At 40.5% G+C, this 27,318-nt stretch overlaps 1 protein-coding gene and 1 long non-coding RNA gene across 3 annotated transcripts in view; one reads left to right on the forward strand and one right to left on the reverse strand.

Annotated features, from left to right (window-relative positions):
- DOCK8 (dedicator of cytokinesis 8) overlaps window positions 1-27,318 on the reverse strand; it is a 156,298-nt gene that overhangs the window by 67,574 nt on the left and 61,406 nt on the right. For both annotated transcript variants that reach the window (XM_014608664.3, XM_006261239.4), the window contains exons 5-16: window positions 23,780-23,903; window positions 22,147-22,359; window positions 21,839-21,924; window positions 20,806-20,872; window positions 20,013-20,162; window positions 19,255-19,335; window positions 17,973-18,132; window positions 16,134-16,273; window positions 15,763-15,856; window positions 14,431-14,593; window positions 2,216-2,333; window positions 441-511 (exon numbers count right to left, since the gene is read on the reverse strand). In XM_014608664.3, coding sequence (XP_014464150.2) covers window positions 441-511; window positions 2,216-2,333; window positions 14,431-14,593; window positions 15,763-15,856; window positions 16,134-16,273; window positions 17,973-18,132; window positions 19,255-19,335; window positions 20,013-20,162; window positions 20,806-20,872; window positions 21,839-21,924; window positions 22,147-22,359; window positions 23,780-23,903 — 1,467 coding nt within the window. The remainder of the gene's footprint in view (window positions 1-440; window positions 512-2,215; window positions 2,334-14,430; window positions 14,594-15,762; window positions 15,857-16,133; window positions 16,274-17,972; window positions 18,133-19,254; window positions 19,336-20,012; window positions 20,163-20,805; window positions 20,873-21,838; window positions 21,925-22,146; window positions 22,360-23,779; window positions 23,904-27,318) is intronic.
- Window positions 9,295-11,018, forward strand: LOC106740176 (uncharacterized). The gene is made up of 2 exons (XR_001373615.3): window positions 9,295-9,541; window positions 10,659-11,018. It is a non-coding gene; the product is annotated as an uncharacterized LOC106740176 (long non-coding RNA).

Genomic DNA, 27,318 nt, shown 5'->3' on the forward strand with positions numbered 1-27,318 from the left:
TCAGAACTGCCTTCTGCTAAGGTTTTGCAAACGCTTCAAGCTGGAGACCGAAATCACCTGAAGTGTCTTTTTAGCTTTGTAGGAATCACTCATTCATCCAATTGAGGATTATAATAAATCCCCAACCATATTTTATACTTCTAAACATATTTCTTAACTTTCAAAAATAGTAGTCTTGCATTCACTTTCAAAAAAATCAAACGAATGAATAAAAAATACACAATAAAAACCTCTGTCCAGGATCTAAACAAATAGGATTACCTAACTTCAAATTGTGACAAATCCTCATTGCAGTACATTTTTGGAAAACTATTTTTCCACTTAAGTGCAAATTTTCCAAAATAAACTATGGAGGCTGAGTAGTATCTGATGATGCCATATATTTAAAGTAGTCCTGAATAAATGATTGGTATTTGCTGCATCACAATAAATACACTTACTTGTTATGATATGTGACAGCTGTGCACATCTCTTGCACAAATTCTGGGCCTGAAGACTTCCCAAAAATGATCTGCATTAAGAAATAAAAATAATAGTGATGAGATATACAGCTACGAAACTTTACCATTTATAATCAATTTATGAAGACACCTTATATTAGATGTTTTACACGGCAATATCATGCATTATGTTACAGACTTGAACTATATTATCTCACACACAGAGTATTTTTGATGAAACTCCTGATCATTCAGTGTAGAGAAATCAGTTTTCAAAAAAATCTGTACCAAGCATGTGTGAATTAACATTTTTTTTCTAAGTCTTATAATAACCTGGCCAAATTTGGGCACATTTTCATGCAAGAGAGAGGGGCACATACTTGATATAAAAGGCTGCCAAACTAAGTCCTTCTTCCAGAGCTAACACTTCTTAATCCAATAGTCTGATTTTTTTTTTTAACATGGACAAAACAATGTATTTTTCCCTAATGTCAGTCTGGGAACCCATTTTTTTGCTGAAATTTAAAATCACTAGGGTAAAGTACGTTGCATAATAAATTTTAGTTCAAGAAGTTAAGATTTTTCAAAGTTACTAAAAACAGAAAAGAAGCTTTTGTAATAAGAAGTCTTGAGCAACCTTAAATACAGACAGCAATACCTGCTTTGCTTATAAAAAAAAAAAAAATCACACTCTGGTAATATTGGATGTTGCCCACACCAGTGATGGCCTTTTTTGGGGGGAGGGGGGAATCAGGCAACTGCCCCATACTTTAAGGGGCCAAAAAAATTTGCAACAGGTGTCCAACTTGCTTATAGGCTATCAAAATTAAGCCTCTAAAGGGGCCCCACATGACTCTCTTGACCAGGGCCCCAACAACCCTAAGGCCACCACTGTCCACACTGAAAAGGTTTTATTCATTCTGCCTCATTGTACAACTGTTTCTGTTGCAATGACCCAAGTTCCAAGGCTGGACAAAAGTGCCCCTGATATTTGCATTTTCATAGCCCCCAGGATTAATACAGTGAGAGAGAGAATACCTATGGATCTGCTGATAGAGTTTTTAAGGTGGCAGAGATATAATACAATATTATTCTTTGTAAAATAAAAGAATTACAAAATACAGTGCAGTATGTTCCTGCTTTAAGCTAACTGCAGGCTCTAATATAATCTATTATTCTTCAGGCAGTTAGCCTGCTTGCTGAAATAACGGGCAAGCTACATGAGCTCTCCAGTTGAAACAATTCTAGTTTGATGCAAAGCCTGCTAAAAACCCCTTAAATGTACAAGACCCTGAGTTCATCATTCACATGCTTTATCAGTTCTGCAGCTGAGCATTCTCCACACAGCACTGCACAGAGCATTTTTGTTCAGTAGCAGATATAGAAATGGGGCAAGAGCCTTTTTTGGCTGTGCTGCAAACTTTGAGCAAGCTTTAAATTCATTGCTGGGTCAGTGCCAACCTCTGCCAGAGCTCTGCTCAGTGATAAACTCTCAAATCACTGGCTGAAGCACTGCTTTTGCATGACTCTGGACCCCGAAGGGTGCAGGGGGGCATGAATGCTGCTGATGTTCACCCTCACCCTTGCCACTGAATTTAATAGCAGGGCATAGGAGAGGATTAACAACAGTGGCAGTGACAGTGGCAGCAGCAGCAGAGCTCACCCCCTGGGCTCCAGAGCTGTGTGAAAGCAGTGGCTCTGCATATGTGGAATTGCCAAATGGGGGAATGGGGCTACAAACACACCCCTGTTAACATTAGATTATTCTGAGTTACCGGCATTGAACAGGCAGGATCTTCCCCAGACATGAACTGAATCTTAATGGCAATGTTTCTTGCAGAGGCCACTCGGTTAGCAAAATTCAACCGCTGTGGATAAACATATAGGAGATTTCTGGAAGAAAAAGAAAGGAAGAAAAAAAATGAATAAGCAATTATTATCTGCAGGTTTTGTAGGGAAAAAAAGTACTTAACCTAGCATTTGCCCTCTGACTAATGTTACAATTATACCTAGAAAATGAAAACTTTGAAAAGACTTCTTTACCAGTAGAAATAGTATGCCAGAAAGAGTAAGACCTTGCTGATGCACAATGGAGAACTCATGTTTTCAGGTACCCCTAGAGGCAAACTACGTTTTTGACAAGACAACTTGGCAGTCCCTCAGTGTTCCAGTTATTCTATTATTCCAGCCCTTTAACTCTGAGCCTGAAGGATAAGCAGGAGATATCCAATCTTGTGTAAGAAACAGTTTTCCTAAGCCTAGAGCACTAAGCAGTCGCTTGTATGGGTCAACACTAGAGGGATGACACTAAAGATGCCAGGGGAAGCAAAGCTTCCACTAGCAAATACTGTACACCTTCCATCTGGCTGCTGAAGAACAGGGACGTTTCACACCTGTTGCATCTTAGTGTAAGGGAGCTTGGAAAAGGGGAGTTGAGAGAAGGTCATGATTTCTGTCAATATAATCATCCTTGGCTTTTAGTATTTGTTTTCCAACAAATCAAATGCAGTATAATCTACATAATAGTTGTATATATAAAATCTAGAGTCTGGATGTGCCATTCATACTAATTTTTTTTTTTTAGCCAAAGTTTATTCTTTTATTAGATAGCTGTCATATTGCTTTGTAGCTGCTAGAAAATAAATCTTATAACAATAAATCTTATAACAATTCAGATGTAGCATTTTAAGCTACCTTTCCTTTTGCCAAGCAAGGGAAAGCTCAAGGCACACCAATTCTCTGCTAATCCTTCAATCCCGTGGCATTCTAGATCCTAGTGATGTGGTTTATTATGAGGCAATTTCATACAGGAACAGATGAAGACCATTTTCATGCAGTAAAAAGGTACTGATTCCATAATCTCCAGGATATAAATAAATGAACAATTATGGCTTTATGTAATGACAAACAAAAAGTTCCCTGTTCAGGAAAGCTGGCCTGTGGTTTTCTGTAAATCTTCAAGAGCAAACACAAAGCTTCTAAAACCTCTCTTAATATCACAAAACATGTAGGAAGCATTGCTGGACAGGCTGCAATAAAGAAATGGACTTCAAACGAGAAAAGATATGCTTAAAGGAAAAAAAAAGAAGATATTCAGCAAATAAACCAAACACTTCAGTTCCATGTTTCCCGAGGTCGTAGCAACCACATCTTGACAACATCTCGATGTTACTGGATTAATATTGATATTTTTAATAGTTTTTTAAACTGTAGAATTTAGTGTCTGGGCACGGTGCCAATTTTTATTAATGTTTTATAGTCATTTTTCCCCCTATGAAAATGCACTACCCTTTACTTGTAGTTAAACCCCCAAAACTTGCAAGTAGCTGTTCATAGGTGGACTGCAGCATCTCCCCAGAGCTCACTAATTTCTAGTGTCTGTCAATCACTATCAGCATGGGAAAGTTTACAAGATGAAGGCCCAAGAATATACACAGATGATTCAAAATATAAGGGTAAAACCTGGCTCCAATGGCAAAATTCTCAGCAACTTCAGCTGGGCAAAGATACTAACCAAACATATTCTAGAGGCATAATCATACCTGTTATGTTTCCCAATCCATACTGAACAGTTAGGATGCATTTCCTAATTACTTCTGTACTAGCATAACAAATAAGACTGGCCTTTGGATAGAAACTGCTTATGAAGAGTTTCGGGAAACTATGAGTAGGAAATACAGTATAATGCCTATACCAGCTGACCTCCCTACCATTTCTCACATTCTGTTTGCGTCTGTTTCAATCATAAACTGCATATAAAAATATCTCTGTATACAGTTCTCCATATGAACACAGCTGACTAAAAAAACAAAACAAAAAACTTTTCAGGCAATACTCATTCCTTATGCTGACTCAAAAAACTGAAACAAAATAAAAGCTGCCTTCTATTTATTACCAGGGATCTTGGTTTTCTCTGTTGAATAAATGCACAATCTCTGATGAAAAAAAATATGCAAATTATCTGATTAAAACCCCCAAACCCCATGTTCTTCCATGATTAAAATGAAATGCCACTATATACATAGCTATCAGTTGAACACAATATTTTATTGATATATTCACCACTTTAAATCAGTTTGGAAGCCTACCAGTGCCTCAAGTCACTATAATAAAATAAATTCTAAATACCTATAAATTCTGGCATTGATTGTGGATTTTTTATCATGGAAAAATCAGAGCTCCCCCTGCCCGCTTCGCTCACCAGGATGCAGGTCCACCTGAGGCTGTCTCCCACCTCCACTGTTTTGTGGCGCTAAGCAGCCCTGATATTCTGGTGCCCTGTCCATGCCACTGCCCCTCCCTGAGACCCCATCCACAGCCCCCTGGCCCTGCTGCTGTCCCTTACTCCCCACCCACAGCCTCCTACCCCCACAGCCCTGATAGAGGGGGCCCCCAGCTGCCAGGGCTACAGGGCCAGGGACCTGGCTCTGCAGCCCCCTGACCCCCCCAGCAGCACCTGAACCCCAGCTACCTCCCACAGAAGGTGGGGACTGCTGTGGCAGAGCAGAGCATAGAGCCCGGCTCCCCCTTCCCACAGGCAGCACAGCCGGAGTGGAGCCTGGGGGGAAGGGGGCAAATGCAGGCTGCCTGCTGCAGGCTTGAGGTCCCCACCCTGCTGCCCTCCCCTTGGGGCCTTCTGTAGCCCAGTGGATGGGACCCGTCATAGCAAGGCAGAGCGTGGCAGGGCAGAGAAGCTTGGTGCCACTGCTGGGAGCTCCACTCCCCCTAACAGCAGCAAGGGGCATGACTCTGCACTGCCACCCTCACCCCCACTGTTGCGGGGCAGACAGGAGGTGCCTCACCAGGGCAAAGCAGGACTTGGGGCGGTGGTACCTAGCTTCTCCACCCGAATCTGTTGCTCCAGGTCCCACCTGCTGGGCCCCGGAGGCCCAGGGAGGATGGCAGCGAGCCCAAGCCCACAGAGGGCAAGCCACCCCACCTCGTGCACAAATCTGGGAGACACATGCTCCCCATGCCCTCGTTGGAAAGCATGAAGCAGTAGTGAGCCAGCCCCTCCTACCCCCCAGACAAGCCACCCGTGACCCTGTCCCACTCACTACCTAGGCGCTGCAGCTGTGTAATCCCCACACACCACCTAAGCTGGGAAGGAGCCCCCGCCCTGCCCAACCCATTATGGGGGCCTCCATTCCCCCCCCAGCCCAAACTTATCTGCAGAGAGCTGTGGGAGCTGCTCTCCAGGCTGCCTGGTGGCTATGTGCATGTGTACATGCACATGGTGACCCTGCTGATTGCCCTCCTCCCTCTCCCCCCAGCCGCTTGCAGGCTGGAACTCGGCCAGCCTGCAAGGGGAAACCCACCGTTTCCTGTGTTTTTCTCCTTAAAAAGACAAAATCTGGGTTTTTCTCTTTAAAAAGGAGCAAATCCAGGTTTTATCACGTTTTTCTGTGGCAAATGGGTACCCGGATCCCTGTAATTATCACCATGTACTGTAATATTTTGCAGCTTGGATTGCAATACTGAGAGCTATTGCATGCTTTATCGTGGAATTAGGTTAAGAGCATAGGTTATGGTTTAAAAAAAAATTGAGCTTTGAATTTACAGCATATCAGCAAATCTACTCTAAATGCCCATGTGCATACTTATAGAAAGGCGTAAGCTACCCTCCCATTCACTGTTGGGTAAGAACATGCCAAGGGGCTATTATCATGGAGTAGCTAACAAGCTGTTCCATGACAACACATTTATGGGCCCATACCCATAGCCTAAGCAGGTTTGTCATCCGAGACGTACTGTAGGCACAGTAGCACATCTTACTAGACAAACACATGTGTGACTTGCCTTTCATTTTGCTAACACTGGTGTGCCCAGCCTCACAAACTAATGCAATCTCCTACTTACATTTCTATATACAAGTCCCATTCAGCTAAGTTCTCTCCAGCATGATGTTGTAAAAGAGCTAAGCAAAGTGAAAAAAAATATATTGGTAACTTCAACTGAATTATGCTTGGTAGAATGACTTATTAAATGAAAAATATTATCAATATCACACCTGTCAGAGATGAAAAAACACATATAGGGGAGACTTTACAATCCATCCATTGCTTTATGGATCCACAGCTCTACAAAGGGCATCACAAATCCACAATGTCCCTGAGTGCCAGGTTTTACATTTAGATATGATTTAAGGTGAAAGATATGTAAAATTACATGTAAACAGAGAGCTCTCTACCAACTACATATCTCAGCAGGAGAGTTACCCCAGCAAGTATATGTGCTTACAGGCGACATTCTGCTCCCATTTATACTCAAGCAGCTCCTCAGTCTCATTTATACCTGTGAAACTAGGGAAAGGAAAATGCAGGATCAGGCTAAATATCCTGCCAGACCTGTGGCTTACCCTTGTGAATCTGAGCAAGGTTAGTGGATGTGGTCAAAAGGAGCCTTCTCCTACTGTCCCAGGATAAGACCAAACCAGCAGACTGAGTGATCACCTGAATACAAGTATTTTTCTTTTCCAAGTACACTCAGAGCACAAGCAACTCTGCGGGGGGTGGAGGGGAGGGACAAGGGCACAGACCTCCCCAGCAGAGCTGCCATTATAGCTGAACAACCATAGAAGGAAGGAAGTGATATAGTCTCCTGAATCATGGCACAGAAGGCATAATTCTCCAGATTTGAGGAAGCGTCTCTCTGAGGACTGGTGACTCTTGCTTATGCCCAATAGATGGTTTCTCATCCATGTCCAATAGCCACAATCATTTCAATCATCCAGTAACCAAACAACCATGCCCTGCTCCATTACAGGGAGCTTACACTCCTTGATGAGCACAACACTAGTAGGCAAGCAAGGGTATTCTGGATCAAGGGTCAGTCTTTCTATTAGAGTCTTTCTCTAGCTCTCCTTACCACACATGGTGTTCTACATAGGGTACGCACATAGGGTAAGATCGCAGTTCAGAATTAAGCACTAAATGGATACTCCACCTGCTGAGGTCCTACTGGCCAAAGAACAGCTGTACCCATTTCAGCCCTGGTTTGTACTCTTTATCTGAAAGGTCTTGATACATGAACAACATGTCTCAGAAGCTGTGCCAAATGCAAATGCTACGCAGATTTCTGTTTTAATGCCATAGTCTGCCCTTGGATCCCTGTGCTCAACTCCCACCAGCTTCAAAAGAGGCACACTGGGTGGAATCCAAGCCCACTAGAGTAAATAGCAAAAACTCCTATTACTTTCAATAGGACCAAGATTACATCAAACAAATAAAACCAAACCCACTTTAAAGTGCTGACACCAGGATTGCAGTAGGTCGTTCAGAGTAAAAAGATCAAAGCATCACAAATTTCTAACTTGTAAAGAATAGCAAGGTGAAGGACAAACAGAGTACAATCCTGATCCTTCCCCATCACTTAGGGCATAAATGTGGGTATAAATGTGGTTGACTGATTCTCACCTTTGGTTCTCCCTAATTTTCAGAATAATTAGGGCCAGTCTGGCCTCTGATGCAAGTCAAGGCACACACAGCCCACAACTGGTAAAAGTACAGCTTGGGGGGCTTCTCAGTGTGGCTGCCAGAACTGCTGCACTGACCCAGCTCCAAACCCAGGGGAGAATGCTGCTCTCTCCCCATTTCAACATCTCTTTGCCCACTGCTGATTTGGTTTGTTTTTTTTACTAGGATTGGTGATTAAAATAGGCATCAAAGAAAGGTTGGAAGAAGGCAAGTGGGAGCGGCGTTCACCTCCTGGATTCTTGAGCTGCGCTAGTGTAGTGACTCTAGCAGCCACACCGACAAGCTGCTTTCCCTTTGCCAGAGGCAAGTCATCCAACCTGCAAAAAGCCTTATAGTTTTGAGTTCAGCCCACAGGGCTGAATGAGCTGGATACCTTCAGTTTTGCATTTGTCACCTCTAGGATGAAGCATTTCTGAAATGTGTTCAGCTACAATCGTATCTATTTTTACTTGCAGTTGGGAGGTATCATGTATTATGTGTATGTATCAGCAAATCTACTCGCACTGTTTTTATTGTGATTTTTAAACTTGGACCTCTTTATGATAGGTATCTAGACATTAATTTCTTAGGTAAAAAATGACAGAGCCATTTATGCATAAGTCAGTAAAAAGGAATACAGGAATAAGGAAAACAGTTTGATGTCAAAAGAACAAAGCAATGTCTATACAATTCCACAGAAACCATTCTATGAAATAAAGATACAAATAAAAGCAAAATCAGTCTCTCTCAATAAAATAAACCACAGGGTATGTAACAGTAATTAAAGTTGAGGGATCTGCTGCTGGGATATCAAACTATCCCTGAAGGTGCAGGACATTTATCAGAATAGAGCAATAATGATAATATGCTTCTGTGCAGTCACATGTATCATATGATGCAATATAATGGCTCAGGCTACTATATTATCTCCTTATTAGGGTACTTTAAATTTATAATTCAGGTCTCACTATTTTAAAAAGTCAGTCATAGACCCTACAACACCCAGTACTTTAAATGGCTGCACTTGTACCACAACAGGAAATCAGGGGATAACTTGTGATACTTGGAAATACTCTTTTCTAAATGTTGATTACATTCACATTTTTCTCTTCTGTGCTGAGACCTTAGAAACTGTTTTTAGACCATATTAGCAAACCTATAGGAGCCCAGAAGCCTAGTTTATAAAGCAGCAATGTTCATAATATCTATTTTAGTCCTTTTGAGCAACATCTATTCTCTAAATAGTGCAACCAAAGGGAACTATGCATCAGGCCAGAAAGAAGTGCAAGGTGCCCACTTTCCTTAGTCCAGGCAGAAAACTGACATCCTGTCACAAGGTATCCTGCAGCTTGGAACTGGACTAAAAGAACAGGTTGATTTCAAAGGGCAAAGGGCTCATACGTTTTAACAGCTCAATATCTGCAACAACTCTGATAGAATTACTGGAGCAGTTTAGCCTAAAGGGAGAAAGTGTAGCAACTTGAAACTCGGAATGAGGTTCTGTGCGAGCTTGAGAAACAGTTTGCTGAAGAGATGAGCTACAGAGCAACTTTCAACACCAAGCTGGAGTGTTTAAAGAAGAAGATGGAGAATAGCTTAAACTACATGACAAATGGAAATATTTCAGTAAATCTGACTAGCATTATGGTAAGTGCTGAAGATTTTAAATAGCCTCCATTCTCATTTATTCTGCTTTTGATATACATATAATTTTTGTTTTTTAAAACAGGAATCTAGAAATTGCATCATCTGAGAATGGATTGGTCTGTTTTGTTCTGCATTTTATTCCTCACATGAGATGTCTGTGGCTACCGCTCAGCATTTTAGGCCAGGCAGCATCTTTATTTTTGTTCAATATGTGGCGCAGGGTAAACATATGCTGCTTTCCAATTACAATTATTCAAGAACTGTAAAGTTAAATTTATTGAACACCTACAATTAAAGGAGGGCACTTAATTAGAAAAAAGCCCTGTAAGGCTTCAGTGAGAGTATTTCAGATACCCTTTTACAGGTAGGGTATTTTGCAGATGGAGTACTGAAAGAATTCTAATTAGAAACAGAGGGCAGCTCTAAAACCCTGAGATGCAAACATGCTGGTTTCATGGAATGAAATGCCTTCTGTAGATTCATGCTCACTTTTCTATGGAAAGTCTCCTGTAATTTCACTCTTTGCTTTATGAGCAACTTTCATATTCTATGGATGCATCTAGATGAGATGTTTACTGTGGAGTTGCTTAATTAGCTCTGCAGTAAAGTCTCAGTGTCTACATGTGTGGCCCTATTAGACCTCAGTAAACTAATAAACACCATAGGTTATTACTTGTAAACACAAGTACTATCCTGTGGCAGTATTATTTAGTGCATTACAATGTACTTGTAAATACTGACAGGGCTGGCTGGGGCATAAGAGTGCTACAGTGTGGGGGCTTCCTGCTGTCTAGTCCCACATGGGAGCACCCTTGTGTCCCAGTCAGCCCCTCCACAGCATGTTGAACTAGGTCAGAGCAGCCCCAGGCTGGCAGGCTGACCCCCTGGACCTCCTGCCAACCAGGGCTGCTCTGAGTTGGTTCAACTTGCAGTGGTCCCAGGCACACATGTAAACACGGTGCCCAGGAGCAATAAAACTCCAGTGTGAACTGTGCTGGAGTTTATTCAGTTGAATTAATTGCATGCATAGATGCACCCTGTTTCTCTAGGAATTTTCTTTTTTATTATTAATAACATCGCACTGTTATTGATGTTGTTCTGCTGCTACATACTGTAGGCCAAAAAGCAAGCTAACAAGGCATCTGAAGAACTACAAAGATCAAGAAGAAAAGATCAGATTTTTCTGAAAGGCAGAAAACAGCACTATCAGAATCAAAAGAGGAAACTCCAAGATTGAAACATTTTACAGGTGACTCATGAGGTGTAAAGGCAGACATGATACTATCAGGTCTCTGCTTTGTTTTTGAAGTTTAGCATGCAAGTTTAGCGACCTAGTTGATGTCTTTGTCAATCATTTTTCTCCTTTAAACAACCTGTATAGCCAAGTTCTTGGGATGGTTTGCAAAAATGTTGTTGTATGTATGTTGAATGATAGAAATCTGCTAACCCACTAATAAAAGAGGTTCTCTTCATAATACTAACTGTAGTTACCCCCAAATATTTTAAGAAACTGAAAGTATCTGAGGTAAAACCGGTAGCATAACTAGGGGTTGGTGACCAGGACATCAGCCCCACTGGCACTGATATTGAGAGGGCACAAATGTTGGCCACTACTGCTGCCCGGGGTGCAGTAACTGCATGCTAGATCTCTGACCATAACATTTGCATTTTAATTTTTTTTAATGCTTTTGCACAAGTCTGTGCTTTAAGGAAGTTTAAGGAAATGTGTGTTTTATTCAGTGTCTCATCTCAGTGACTACACAGTAATCTACATGCCATTGTGGCATAATTTTTCACTACTTCTATATTACATAATTCATTTTGTTATGGGATGTCAGGCATGGCGACTCAACTGGAAGCACTGTAATAAGTTGTATAGGGAGAGAGTCTTGTGTCACCTGACTGCTATTCTTTGAAATGTTGTTCTTTCTTGGCTTGTATCAAATGCCACAAAATATTACACAATGTGTTAGCTTTTATTTTAGAAAGTGGAATAACTTCAGAAAACCATATGCATGGACACAGTCACATGTCATGCATACACTGAACAGAAGCAGAGTCATGCTGTACCCTGACAGCTATCTGTGGCTGTGGAATGAAGTGAAATGTTGTTACATCCCCTCTTCCAACAGCAGTACTTTAAAAACTACCTTCTCCTGAGATCTTTTAAAGAAGCAGGGAGGCAACAGGAGAGGGAGAAACATGATGGGGGCTCCAATGACAGAACCCTGACCATAGTACATGAGCAGGACCCGCATTCTGGGATGAAATTTAGAGGTTTAGGATCTTGGCAAATAAAACAAGAATAAACAATGCAGTGTTGGACTATTCTGAGATACCTTCCAGACATATTTCTCTATCATTCTATATAGCGAGAGAATCCCTAGAGCTGATCCATAAAGGAAGGAAAGAGAGGGAAATCTCTCACCAGAGAGACAATGGCAAGCTGACAAATATGGTGAGATACCTTGTACCAACAGCATTACAAAAGTTAGAGGATGTGTGCTAGTAACCTCTTTCTCAACATACTAACAATAAATGTAGTGTCAGAGAAATGCCCCTGACGTGGCAACGGATTGGGGCCACAACACATGAAAATCTAATCTACACAAGGTAAGAAACATGTGTGTCTTGTGGGTTACTTTATATAAGCAGAACTGGTGCAGTGTGTGGTGAACCAGATCCTGAGTGAAGGCACCTGATGCCAGCACTCAGACCCCAGAAAGGTACCAATTGATATAGACAAAAACCTGGAATCTGCTCAAGAATATTAAATTAACTAGCCCTGAAAATGGATGGCAATGATCAGCAGGTTTATTTGGTAGAGCAAATGATTAGAACTGAAATGATCTCAACTTATTTTCAAATTTTAGGGCTCAGTGCAGACGGTCAAAAAACCGGAGGCTGAATCAATTCATTCTTTGCAAGTTAGTCTAAGCCTTTTAGACTGAAGCAATAAGGAAGTAAACAGACATTCACTTCTGATTCTGGAAATGCCTGTATTGGCTCAAGCCAGAAGCCTGGGGGAACTAAAGCAGGCCTCCCTGCTCGGCAGGAGCAGACAGCTTGGGCCAAGGCTAGCCCTCCCACCCTTCGAGAAGGGCTTGCAGGGGAGGTGCGAAGCATCCTAGGTTGCTGGGGGACTGTGAGTTAACTTGAACCTGGAGGGGATCTGGGACAGAAGTTCAGTAAACCAATTCAACCTAAATCAGTTCCATCTGATACTACATCGACCCAGGTTTATATTAAACCAGTTTCAGCCACTTTGAAAGCAGTTTATGTGGACTGCACTTCTATTGTATTACAGATTTGAACCAGTTTCTGATCAATTATACCAGTTTATGTATAATTTCTGTCCCTAGCCTAGATGTGTAAGAAGCCTGGCTCACTGGCATGGACCCGGGCATTATTTATTCTGCATTTGCAAAAATAAAAAGAACGTTCTAACACTATGCATGGTTAAGAAATCCAAAAAGAAAAGTTGTGGAATCTTTATCCTTGGAGGTTTTTTAATTGCAGGTTAAACAAATGTTTGTCTGCGATGGTTCAGATGGATAGGTTCCTGTGCTGAACAGGGGATTGGAGTAGCTAAACTCCTGAAGTCCCTTCCAGCCCTATTTTTCTGTGATTTTACAATCAGCAAAAGCTTTGGATCACTGCCACAAAAAGTGGTTACTATGAAGGCACAACTTTCTCCGGATCGGATCCCTGGCATCTGAAACAGCTGGATCCGAAGCTGGATCAAATAGTTGTCTACTCGTACAGGCCTAATAAGCAGTATGAGCAGGAAGAAAGCAGATAGTCAGTGAATTTTTTTTTTATCTCCAACAGTTAAAAGACTAAATAATTAGTGCATAACGGTAACCTTTATAAAAGAATTGACTTCTCTTTCCCTGACTAGTTATGGACAGAAACAGAAACATCACTGCAAATAGCAAGTTCTAAGCCTAGGTACTGATTGTCTTTCAAGTACAAGAGGGTAAAATAAACCTGAAAATAATAGGTAGCCTATAACAAAAAACAGGTTAGTTTTTCTCAAAAAACTCTTAGCAGAAATGTTGCATTTTCTTCATCAAAGCACTGACTCCCTAGATCTGCTTTAGCTTAAGCCAGGGCTGTTCAACTTCTGGGAAGCTGGGGCCATGGTATGCACAAGGTGCAGGCCACAGACAGAGGGTCACTCACCATATCAGCAATCCCCTCTCCCTGTACATTTTCCCCCACCACGCAGGCAGCCCAGCACCTACCCCGTGACACATGCAGCATAGGCAGTACCACCCCTCCCCACTCTTGCCCCTGCCAGCTCCATGTCCACCTGCAGTGCAGGCAGCCAGGCTTCTGTCTTTCTTGAGTGCACTGTGAGCAGCTTGTTCCTGAGCCCTCACTGCACAAGCAGCATGGGCACTCCAGACTCCTTCCACTGTGCTGTCCCACTCCCCAGGAGTGGGGGCAGGAAGCAGAGGCTAGAGGATGGCAGGAGGGCCTGAAGAACCTGGCTGTCTCAGAAGAAGCAACATTGGGGCTGCCAAACGGAAGCCTGTGGGCTGCATGCTAACCCTTTGGGGGCCACATGTGGCCCGTGGACCACCAGTTAGACAGCTCTGGCTTAGGCCACAAACAGGCAATATATTTGTGTTGGAAGAAAAGCCTTCCTCCTGCATGGGACCTTACTGCAATGGATTCCCACAGTGGCTGATGCTCCAGACTTACTGCTACAGAAGAATACCCCCCTGCCCCAACCTCTACCTTCACTGCTCTGGGCTGGTCCGGAGCTATAAGGAGGGTGAGGGGACAGGCAAGCTGCCATGCTGCAGAAAACTGCCATTTAAGTACACAAAAAGATAATGGGATTTATGCTTAAGTGCTTTTGAAAATGTCTTCATCGTTACCTATAGATGGTGTGTGGAACATAGACTTCTCGAATGGGGAATTCCAGAATCTCTTTCTGAGGACGGTTACGGTTTTCAGGAAATGGTTTCACTGGTAGTAACTCAGGGGTGAGACAACAGTTGAGGACTTCTGAAGCTGGAGAGATCTCCAATTTAAGCAGTCCTGAAAAAAATTCAGTGAAAGCTCAGCACTTCATCAGTAAGAAGGAATTTAGAACACCACCAAATAAAGCAATATAATACAGAAAACAAACCAAAAGAATAAATACCAAACCAAATGCTTGTCCAAAATATCAAAAGTTGCAATCAGAAGTATTAATTATTTATAGTTTGAAGACTTCAAGAGAAACAAAACTTGGTTGGAAAAAGTATTTGTTATCTGGAAACACAGGAAGTAACTTGTAGATATCTCTATTTAGTAAGATAAAAAGCACTATTTTCACTGATCTACTCTGCAAATTCAAGTTGACAGGGATTAAGGAACTTGACATGCTGAGTTAACTTTATCATCTGTTGCATGCTAAAGGCAGAACATTTTTGAAAGAGAGAAACTGAAAATAAAAGCAGTACTAACTATCTCTGATACTAAAAGGAGATAATCATATTTTGAAGATCTTCACAAAAGGAGGTATCCATCTCTCCCTCCCACCATTGGGGATCAAAAGAGAATGAGTTAGTAATGTTAACATTTGAAGGGTCATAATTAGGCTTTAGACTTATGCACCGACTGTAAGCAGTTCACCACAGCCCAGAGCTGCTGTCTGAAAAGCACAGTGGTCACTTTTACATCAGTTACACTGAGTTCACCTTTTAGAGGTCATCTTTAGCAACCCAAAAGGGCTGAAAACCTAGTCTATTTAAAAGTGCTTGCTGGTCACACCAGTGTGAGTGACCAAACTTAACCTTTGCCTATCTTAATTAATGGTCACTGAGTCAACTAACAGGAAGAGCAAGTCAAAGTTGTTAATCTGATCCATTCAAAATGTTTTTAGATAAACAGCAAGGCTTGATGAAGAGCTTGCTTTAATCCTTTTCTCCTCAAAAACTGATTAAGACAAAAACCTCGAATCAATTTGCTGTAAATTATTGATACAAGCGAACAAATTTCAGCGCCTAAAAACTAAAGATTTGTATCTACTGAGAAGCGCGAGTAAGCAAATCAAATTAATAGTTGGCTTAGTCTAGTCATTAAAACATGGTCTAACACTCCAGACTATAGGCTTAACACTTAACGTTTGCCAACTTATTGCTATTACTGCACATTAAGGCTGGGATTTTCACAGACATTTAAGAAAGGTAGATACCCACCTTACACACCCTAAAGATTTTTACCTGGTATAGACTTAACTCTTCTCTGCAAGGAGGAAGATCTTTTATAATCAGCTAAAAATTTGAATAGATCTTCATCACTAAGTCGATCTCCTTCCTGTCAGGGTAAAGATAAATTAATAAACTTCATAAAGTTATTTGATACAAGATAACAGATATAAATCAATAGGGTCAGTCATAGTATTATCTACTTTTGTGAACTGCATATATCTAAAGACAGCAATAGGTAACTGCTTGCTTCATGGGGGGAACAAAATGATAAGTCCCATTTGCTTGTTACAACAGTATTTTTTCCAATTCTGTTCTCTTTTGTGTCTAGATTTATCAACACAATGTAATGCTATACATACTCTAAAATAAAGGTCATGCAGTACCTGTTTGAAAAAGGTGTTGATTGTCATGGTGGTTGTTTTGAAGTTTGATGCTGTGCAACTGTCCTCTAAGGTAAGGCTTCTCTCAGAAAGCTTTCTGGTGTGTTGCACCATTGTTCTTCTGTCACTAATGGAGCTTTTCCCTGCAAGTGTAAATTATTATTTTTTTAAAATTAATCTTATTTTGTTTCAATATAAGGTCCATCTTAAAGCAAAACAGATTCATTAAAACTTAGTAAGAAGAGATTGCAAGCGCCCTGCAGTATTGGGTAGGAAACATCAAAAGACATTACCTACATTTACTCTTAAATCGAGTTGATGGAAAATGTAAGTACAAAATGACTTCTGAAGTGGACCTCACTGGTGCTATTGAGCATACCACTATAAATTGCTTCGGCCAACGACATGATGGGAGATGAGCCAATTCGTCCTGTTGGGGGTTTTTTGTAAGTACCCTGACTGAGCATCATATGCATATTGTGGGTGATTTGGAGGGCTTTATTGTGATCTCACAGCAGCCTAAATCTAGATGAACATCACTGTTGTTAATGAAGTTCTTCTATTCTAGAACTAGCGTAGAAGTTTTAGATGCTAGAACTAGTGAGGAATCAGAATCAGGCATAGAACAGGTATGGTGAGAATCCACAGAATATACACAAGAATACATTTAGGAGGTTTTCCAGCTAAGCATGTTAATTTATGGCTATTTAGAGACAGAAATGGGAAACTGAGCAACTATAATTCTGAAACTGATGACCAGGGATCTGGGTTTTCCGTTTCCCACAGAAAAACAGAGAAAACCATGGATTCCCTGTTTTTAATTGGAGAAAACGCGGATTTCTCTTTTTAGCAAAGAAATCCATGGATTCTCCGCTTTTGCAAAGAGCTCTTGTAGGCTGACACAGCTCCAGCCTGCAAAAGCCAACTGCAAAAAGGGCGGGAAACCCCCAGCCCTGCCCGGAAGGGGAGGGAGAGGGGGGAGGGCCAAGCCTGAGCCTCTGAAGCAGCCAAGGTCGGGCTCAGGCTCACACTCGCCCTTCGCCACTGGAGCATGGAGGTAAGTGGGGCTGTGGGGCAGGGCTGGGGAAGATGGTTTGGGGGCCGAGGGAGCTTGTGGTGCTGCTGGCCCCAGACAGCACATTGCAGCTGGGAGCAGGGCCAGGGGGTGAGGGCAGGAGTGCCCCTCTGCGGGGGGATTTGCAGGCAAGCGATACGGGGCACAGTGTGGTGGTGCCCGCCATGTGCGGGCCGCACACATGCCGCCTGGCCGGCTGTCCAGGGGAGGGGGAGAGGGAGGCTAGCATGCGGCCAGAGCACAGCCCCACTTACCTCTAGGATGTAGGGGCGAAGGGCATGGCTCTGCGGTGGCGGCCTCCATGTGCGAACCTCCTATCAGGCCAGCCAACATGTGTGTGGCCCATAGAGTGGCACCCCTGCCCTCACCCTCTGGCCCTGATCCTGGGAGTGGGCACAGGGGCACACTCCTCCCCCTTCTTGATCTACTCCCCCAGCACCTTCCCTTTCCCCCGACACATGCTTACCTGCTGGGGTGGGTGTCAGTGTCTGTGTCTGCATATCTGGGGGTCTGTTGCAAGGGGCATCAGGAGGGCTGTTGAGACTGTGGGGGGAGTGCGGGGCACCAGCAGCATTGGGAGGGACTGTGGGGGGCCTTTAATTTTTATCATGGATTTGGGGTTTTTTGTCAGAGAATTTGCAGTTTTTAAATCAGAGAAAACCAGGATCCCTGCTGATGACAATACTCTGATCCACTGACAGATTGCTTACTAATATTTCCATTAGTAAAGATTTGTTTTGCATTAAAAACAATATTTAAATTATTACCATTTACATTTTCTGCCTCAGGTATTTCTCTTTCAAGTGTTGAAATGTTAAAGAAATTGGCTAAGCTTATGGGAACCCAGGCAAAAGGCATCCGGTATTTCCCCAAACGTTGGCAAAAGGACTCAGCTTGGGTTTTCAGTTTTTCAATTTTTTCTTTGCTCTAAAAGAAAAATGCACACATACACACACAAAATCAATACATGAAAAAGCCCTAAAATTTAACTTCAAAACAAAGCAGCAAAAAACTATTTTCAGTGTGCATTCTTAACCTTTTCTAAATTATTTATCTAAAGCAAATGGTACTAGAGTGAGAGTCCTTCTCATATGAAGTATATATTGTGCAAGGCTACTTTCAGCATACAGAGTGGTAATGATGGTCCCTCTCTCTCTCTCTCTCTGTCTGGGTGAGATTAGCCACGCTGAGAAACACCAGTGCAAGGCATAGGCACCACTTAAGCACAGGTCCACCTTTAAGAAGGAGCTTCAGAATTGTAAAAGCCTTGTACTGACACTGGGGTAAATTTCATCCTCCATTTCTGAAGCATTTATCACTATCATGTAGGAACTGGTGTGGTGCAAGCAACTCAGTTCATATGCAGCAGATGAGATTTGTTGCATCATTCGGAGTTAAAAACTTCTCTCTGCTGACTCTTTCAAAGGCTTGTGAAGTTTTTATATGTAAATAAGGGACAGGCAGATATTTACCTGGTTTTCATGAACATCATTATTTACTGACCTTGCACCCAGAGTGACAACCTTGATATTCATCATAAAAAAATCAAGAGATTTCATGATCAACAGTAATATAACTGTTCTTCTGAACTCTGACATGGTAATACATTTCAAAGTTCCAGAAACACTACTATCCCCCTCTCAAGAGATAAATAATGGTTAACTGAACCAACAGAAATATTTGAAGTGATAGTGTTTAACTGGCTATATACACATGCAAGGAGGTGGTTTACACACCCAAATCAATGCCATGTGCGCGCAAATATTTGTACCATGTGTGGACATTACCCTTGGAAAATGTGGTCATCTGTTGTTTGGCACTGCTTAAAACGTCCTAGGCACTGATTTCTGGAGAAGTAAATAAAAAGTATTGACTTCACCTATAACCTGTTTTCAGTCAATCACCTGAGCCAGGATTTTCTATATATGTAACAAAAGACTTATTTCCATTCACTACTTTGCAGATTTTAATAGGAGTAGATGCTCTTTTTACTATTTTCCTCTTTGCTTGCTTGTTTTCATTTAACATCCATGATATCATCATACGTACCTTTCCTCCCTCACTTTCTTTTAGTACCATGTAGGGTTCTGCACACTCTCCAATTTCTCCTTGCTGAAGGACTTTTTCAATCTACCAAAAGAAAATAACACCCAAAAAACAAAACCAGACAACCACGAATTAAAAAACCATACATGAAAGAAAGAAAGTATTTTCCTGTCTGCCATAATAAAAGAACTGGACTATAGTCATAAGATTAACCCATTACTAAGACTATTAATATATTAAATAATATAAATTGTCTGTGATTTTTTTTCTAGGAACAATCCATCATCACAATTCCCCTAGCTTTCAATCAGTGCTTACTGATTGAAAAAAAACCTAGTATTCAGCAGAACAACCAAACTGGTGTTACTGTATTTGGGTTAGAATCGAGGGAAATCTAGTGCCAAATGAAAAGAGAAGCTCACCAACATCATTTTGAGGTTTAAAAAGAAATAGTCCCATAAAACATATCAGGTGACAACTTCAGAAACAATGACTCTTATTCAAAATTAGAAATGGTTTACTTGATTTTGCTTTTAAGTTTCTTTTGAATAGTCACACTGGGAACCATAAAAGTTTGGCAGAACTACAATGCTGGGCAGTGAGATACTTCTGTAGATTCTTACACCAACACTATCGTGGATATCAAAAAGTCTAGGCAGCACAACATTTTTGCTTGAAAATTTTATAAACCCAAACTATGACTATGGTCAGAAACTGTGGGCTAGAAACCAGCAAAAAACAGAAGTGGCATTGATACGTACCTTTACTACTAAGTAGATATCAGAAGAAGGATAAGTAACAGAAAATACTGCAGATCTTGCTTGACTAGATAGCTCAACAGTGGGTGTGTGAGATCGCAAGAATCCTTTGAACTGTTCTGAGTTCAGGTCACAATGAAAATTTTCAGAGATCTTTAAAACAACAACATTTCCATGAATTTATTATTCATTGAAAAGTTAAATTATATGAAAGGGTACTTTTAAAGTCTAAAAACAATAGCTAGTAATGCAAGCTTCCCCCCACCAAAGAACAAAAATAGCCTCCCCCACCAACAAGGAATTAAAGTTTGCAAACACGCAACATTATATGTATATCGGATTACATCGTTACAGCCTGATCCCCAATGAAGTTGATGCCACCTTGCATCACACAGTGTCTCATGGCATTGTAGTATGTGATCATTTGGTGTGACTACCTCATGACTACATTCTGAAAAGGAGGGACCAAAAATAATCAGAGAACACATGCTGGACTGACATGTTATAAACAAGCTTAGGATCTGCTCTAAGCATCCAAAACATGCAACTGTTGTTGTATAAGGATGGCAGCAGAATTTTAGCATATTTCCAATACATATAAATACATTTTTTATTTTTGGCAACATAATATAAATTAATCCTTCAAAAGACAAAAATGTCACAAAATATAAGATATGGGGCCAAGAATTCTAGTATTTTCAGACTGTAATGAAATTCACCTGAAAAAAGCAGTTATTAACCAATACAATATTTATGCTTTGTTATTGCTCTTTGTTCTGCTCTGTTGCATTCTTACCTTTTTCCTTTCCTTTATATCATAGAGAGCTATGCATGCAAACAATGGTTCTATTTCTATATCAAACCTGTAAAGGAGAGAGAGACAGAGTATTTGATTAACATATCACTCTTGTGACCTTCTATAATCAAAAATAGAGGCTGTATCTGGCATTTCCTTTATGAAATAAGTAGAGATTGGCATAATCTGAGAGATCTCAATTCTCCCAAAGCTAAGGGAGGGGAGGGGAGGGGAGGGGGTAGGGGGAGGTTTATCCTGTTGGAAGATTCCCCCAGCATGGGTGATTTCTCCAGTCTTACATGGATACCATAGGAATCAAAATTTCAGCATGAGGAATGTGGTCATAAACAAACCAAAAGGCATAGTCAAGGTAATTCAGTACCCTTATGATTCTGAGGCCTTTGGCACAGTTTACAGTAATGCTGAGGCTACGACTAGAGTCGGCCAGCAGGAAACCACCCACAGCACTGAGGAGCTTGAAACAGGTCTTTTTTCCCCTAAGCGTTGCCTTCCTTATCATATACATCCAAGACTTATTATTAGATGTAGCAAAGAATTTGTCCTCATATTTTCTGATAACCTCCTAAACAATTTTGTAACATGGGTACATAAGTAAGTGGTTCTAAGAAGCACAAGGGAGAAGTTAGCTGTTTAGATGGACTTTCCCATGTTTCAAGGAACTTTGTCATCCTATTCTAGTTATAGATTGCTTCCATATTTAAAAAGAAGCAAACACCACACAATGAGCATATGAATTGGTTCCTAAAAATGTTCAGTTATGGACCTGTTTTTCTTGGATAGTTTATCTCTGAGAAAATCTTTCAATGTGTAGTCATAGAAAACAAGACAAAGAAAGAAAAAAGTGAAGAATCCAAACAGAACTGCAACATTAAGTCTGCATTATAATGGGTGCTGAGAAATCTACTCTAAATGATGTAAATATACTGTATGTTACGAGACAATTAGCATGTAAAAGTGACATGAAGTTTGTCATGAAGGCTGGTGAAACCACAAGGCATAGGAAGATACTTACTTCAGAGTCTGCAACTTCACCAAGATCCTATTTCCCAGATGTTCCTTTGGGCAGTCTGGAACTGGCCGTATAGCTACAGCATCTTCCTATTATTAATCACATTATTAAGCAGTTATTAATTCTATATGGAACCTTAAATCTGTAACTAGACAAGACCATAATGCATTGCCCCAATTGGCAAGCATTTCATTTTTTAAGGAAGAAAGAATATTTACTGGAATGGAGTTCATCTAACTGAGACTGTCTGAAAGTGCTCTTCCCTTTGACTTGCAAACCAGCTAAGGAGAGTTTCAGAAGTATGAGTTTACCTCGTCCACTGTTGGATAGAGGGCAAAGAGCTCTGGATGTCTGTTGGTTCTCCGGGCTTCTTCATTCTGCCTTTCAAAGTCCTCTGCACTAACATGTTTTAGCAGATTTTCGAGTCGACGGTCAGGCTGCAGGCTTCGTAGATCGAACTCAGATGAAGTGAGAGTGCTTCTTGATGAGATATCACAGAGTCCACTTAAGTGTCCAAGGCTTGCCTGTAGGAGAGGGACTAAGTGAAACCTCTTACAAAGAAAGAGCAAGTTGGAAACTGGAGTAATCTAGAACTTGTCATTAATCAGAATTAGCCTTGTTAAAAGTATTTCCTCACTCATCTCTTCTGTGAGGCCTACAAAGCACCAGACTATGACAAGGTAGCTGGTGTTATGACCACTGATAATTATACAATTTGTTTCTCACATTCTTCTCTCTCTACCCATCTGTGTTTGCTGCCTCTCACAATACACTCAGAATGTAAACCCTGATGGGAATAGATAATCTTTTTTGTTATGAGCATGTACACTACTCTAGCACATTGGGACTCCCAATTCCTGACTGGGGTTTCTAGGTCCTACTACAATATAAATAAAACAATATAACAGTTCCGATGTCAAATCAATCTATTATAAGACCCCTCTGTACCATTTAGCTTTCTTTGCTCTATGGCTAGTAGTTGTAGAATGAAGCTGGAACTGTACTGAGAAAAATTAAATTGTCACTCATGCTTGGGCAAGGCTTAGCTGGGATGGGTTAGAGTAGTGGGTTGGATTAATGACCCACTGAGATGTCTTCTTCCAGATGTGCTCCAACTCTATTTTTCAGGGATTTAACTGGATTTCTGTTCAAAGGAATCCAATTTAAGAAGTCTGGTTGTGAGCTGGGTTTTCTTTATTAAGAGCTAGGATAATAGCAAAGAAACCAGGCAGTGTATACAGACATCTCTCATTACTACAAAAGAGCAATGGGAGCACTGTACCATGAACTGTACTATATTTCTGTATTCAGTTACTTTAACACCACCAGACCAGATATACCCCAAGGTCTAGGCCAGCTTCTACTCGCACAGACTTTGCTGGGTACTATTCTTCTAAAATAAAGATTCCCAAAAGAGAGGTGCTAGAGGCTCAAGTAACTGAACACTTCCCTCCATAAGGATGCCACAATGAGCCAGCCTGGAGTAAAATGTGAAGGTGCTGGCTGGCTGGCAGTGAGCATAGCCAGGAGGAAACTATATCTGCACTATCCTTTATCACAAGATCTCAGAAGTAAAGGCTTGATTCTGCTTTTAGCAAAAGACAATGGTAAAACTGCCTCTGACTTTGATCCTGAGGCCAAGCTACAAAGCTGCAAGTGCATACATGCACATATTCAAGAGGCTGCCCTGGCAAAGTGACAAGCCCTTGAGAAATAGCTGAGCAGAGGCTTTTGGGGTGTTTTTCACACTGATCTGTGCTCTAAATTTGCCTTAATATACATGACCTCTGGAAATACTGGCTACAGAGCTTCTCTTAAGGCAGCATCCACACAGTGCAGCCATTTGATTTATATTGAAAAAAAACATAACAACATTGGTTTTAAACAAAGCAAGCTTTAAGGAAATATATAATATTCAATAAATCCAGCTGAAAAGAAAAATACCTGATAGTGTGCATCATTGTTGTCCAGTGTTTCTGACTGAAATGTTTGTTTTTGAAGAGTCTTATGAAAATCCGTTAGGGATCTCTTACTTATAAAGCTGGAAGTATCTGAATTTCCTTGGTTTCTTTTATAAATCAAACCCAATCAAGTCAATATTCAGTAAGCATTCATGAAAAACAAAAATAGAAGAGTCAGGCTATAGTATTATTGCATAACCAAAACCTTGCTATGCAGGTTTGATATCATGCGTGTAAAATAACTGAATGTTTATTTGTGATACCGCTGTGCTTATATAGGCATTCTATAATAATGTTTTTTAAAAGAGCATTAAGTGTTCATCATCATTTGCAAAGACAAGACAGGTGCAACTCAACTATTGACAAAAGGACCTGATGCATCCCCAAAACGTAAGTGGTCTCTGCTTCTGGATGCCCTGGTCAGCAGGCTTTGGGCATTAAAATTTGGAACATTTATCTTCTGGCTGGTCCTCTGCAGACATACAGGTAACACACCAGAAATTGGTCTGTTCTGAACTGCTGTTATTTCAGCGTTGATTCACTGTCTCATAATGCACATTTAAGTTGGCAACCCAGCACAAATGACCAATGCTATTGAGCCTTTTCAAAACAGTAAATTTGTCAAGCACAATCAATAACAGTAAATATAGACCAAAGAGTGCTAATAATGGGTTCTACTTCAAAAAATAAACTGTCCATTAAATAGGACAGAAAACAGAACCAACCAACTGTTGAAAAGCCAGGTAAAGGCAGAGAAAAAGAAACAAAGCATGTACTGCATGTATAACATGGGCAGAAATGTGCAGGTAAAGAAATAATTCAATGAGTTAATTATTTAATATTAAAATCTATAATAACTGGATGTACAAGAAATAAATACATTATACAGCTTACAGACAGAAATATACTGTGTAAGAAATACATTATACAGTATGTGTACAGAAATATACCATTTAAGAAAGCCCATTTGAAAATGTTATCACTAAAATATGATTTTAACAACAACAAAGGCCAAATACAGAAGATATAAAATAAAGAAACTTATTAACGAACATGTTGTAATGTCTCCTGTATATAGCGGGTTTTAAACAAGAAACACAACAAGAAAGACTAAGCAGATCTCAGAATACAGCATATGCTGATATAATATATGTTACAGCATAAGAGAGCAATAAGACTTAAGTAAAAAAAAAAAACAAACTTATGAAAAAAGATTAATATTCTAAAATGAAAGGTCACAAAATGCCACAGCTTACTTTAATAACACTGTCATGTTGTAGACTATTATTAAAGAAGACTACAGAATGCTTCCTATTCCTGACCTCCTGGAATTACATGAAAGTAGTGCAGAAACATAAATTCAAGCCTTGCTTGGAACTAGTATTAAAGATCACCCTCACACAACCCAGCAATATTTGATACTTGGACATTCTGCTCTTTCATGTACTGATACCAGCAGTAACTTGGTACATAGTCATAGTGCTCTCTCATGTACTGTTGGCTCCAGCAACCAGCCTGCCTTAATCATATTAGCCCAATGGGTTATCTAGGCTTGGGAACTTTGACATTTAAGGTCCTCCCTAAAACCTGCTCCTCTTCCCCTATAGTTCCAGAGGGATCTTTTGAACTAGAAATAACAGAAGTGTAGTCCCTAAAACAAGATTTCTTTTCCTCCCCTCAGGTCAAGTAGAGGCTCCTTTTTATATTGCTGTATCCATTATATTCTGTATTTGTAATAGTAAAAGGCAGAGATACAAAGATACAAATTTTATCTACCCTCAACTTCTCAATGTGGTGGCATTTGGCATTGAAAAACAGAAGGCTCAAGAGATGTTCCAACAATGATAGTGTTACCACCCTGCAGGCAAATGCTCTGAAATGGCAGCAGGACATTACATTGCTACTCCAAATTTATTTTCCAGCTTATGCATCACACTCTTGACAAGGATGAGTTTTGGGTAAAGTTCATTACAATGAAGTAGGCTGGGAGAAAAAAGGAAAGCAAGCAAAGCATAAGCTGATGAAATGCCACACGCCAGAATGGGAAAGCCACAGAAAACCTGAATACTAACTCATACTACTGAGGGTATAACAAGTGCCACAATATTTAGGGAAGTATGCTGTTCCTTCCTACTCCTGCTGCTACCAACTCTGCCTGAAGTTGCAGCTGTCTCAGCTTCATTTATAAAGCTTTGCAGAACTTGGAAATAAGGAGTAAGGAAGTAGATATCATGGGGAAAATGCCAACATAAAAGGTAAATAAATAAGTTTAGTGCTCTACTGATTTTTATAGTAATTTTTTCTACACAATATTTATGAAATATTTAAGTGATGCCTTTAGTGACATGTTAAGAACATAAACATTTTGATAAGTTTCATAATAACATTTTGTAGCCAGGATCCCCCTCTCAGTTACAGTATCCTGATTTTCAGCTTCCTTTCCACAGTTCTTCCAAAGCAATAGCTAAGCATCTTAATGTTTTGTATAATTACTGTAAGTCATAATAAGCAATTATTGATTAGGGAGACACTTTTTTATTACATGTTGGGAGTAACTGAATGATATGCTCTGGTGTGTTTACATTTTAATTGTTTGAATTTTAATTGTTTATCACTTCAGTGGCAATGAAAAATGAAGTCATAAAAGAGAAGGAATCATTCAGTGACATCCCTGATCTCCTTGAATATGACCTTGTTATAGAATAGCCTTAATCATCCAGGATTAAAGACAGGTACTTTAAGCTGTTTTAGAGCCCTTAACACATAAGAGTTGCTTTATTGTTTCTTTCATTACCACCAACAGCAAGCAAAGCCATTTAATTACTTGGAGGCTTTCTTTTAATATAAATGCTATATTTAAATCTGTAAGCCATACCAGAAACTACTTCTCCTTGCCCTTTTCAAAAAAAAAAAAAAAGGTTTTTTTCATACAACAATATGCTGGCACTTAAAATTCAAAAAGGTGCAAAATTTGATTTTAGCAAATGGTCTAGCTCAGTGGTTCTCAAACTTTTTTTCACGGACCGCTTGAAAATTGCTGAGGGTCTTGGTGGACCACTTAATAAACTTTTTTTTGTTCTAAAAATTAAAGCACATAACTCATATTTTAATATCAGTAGTCTTACCTTTCTAATGTGATGGATGTGCCTGGTTTTTGGTTGTTTTTTTTTGCAACGTTCTGGGAAATCAAGTGTAATGTTTGTCAGCTTTAGCCTTAGGTCACCTTTCTGCGGACCACCTGAATGGAGCTTGTGGACCAGTGGTGGTTGACAGACCACAGTTTGAGAACCTCTGGTCTAACTTATTAGAGAACACAGCTGAACTCCATGAAGAATAGATTCACTCAATGGTGCAGAATCAGCCACTGCCTAACTGCTACTTACAACAGCTTCAGGACAGAAGAAATCTCCATGGCTATCATACAGCAGTGTGTCATACCAGTCATTGATTCCCTACCTGTGCCCTACCCCTATCCCAGCACTAACACCATAACCTCTCACTGTGCTTTTGGTTAACTGATTC

This window comes from Alligator mississippiensis, chromosome 3 (assembly GCF_030867095.1).
Source record: "Alligator mississippiensis isolate rAllMis1 chromosome 3, rAllMis1, whole genome shotgun sequence".
Taxonomy (NCBI): Eukaryota; Metazoa; Chordata; order Crocodylia; family Alligatoridae; genus Alligator; species Alligator mississippiensis.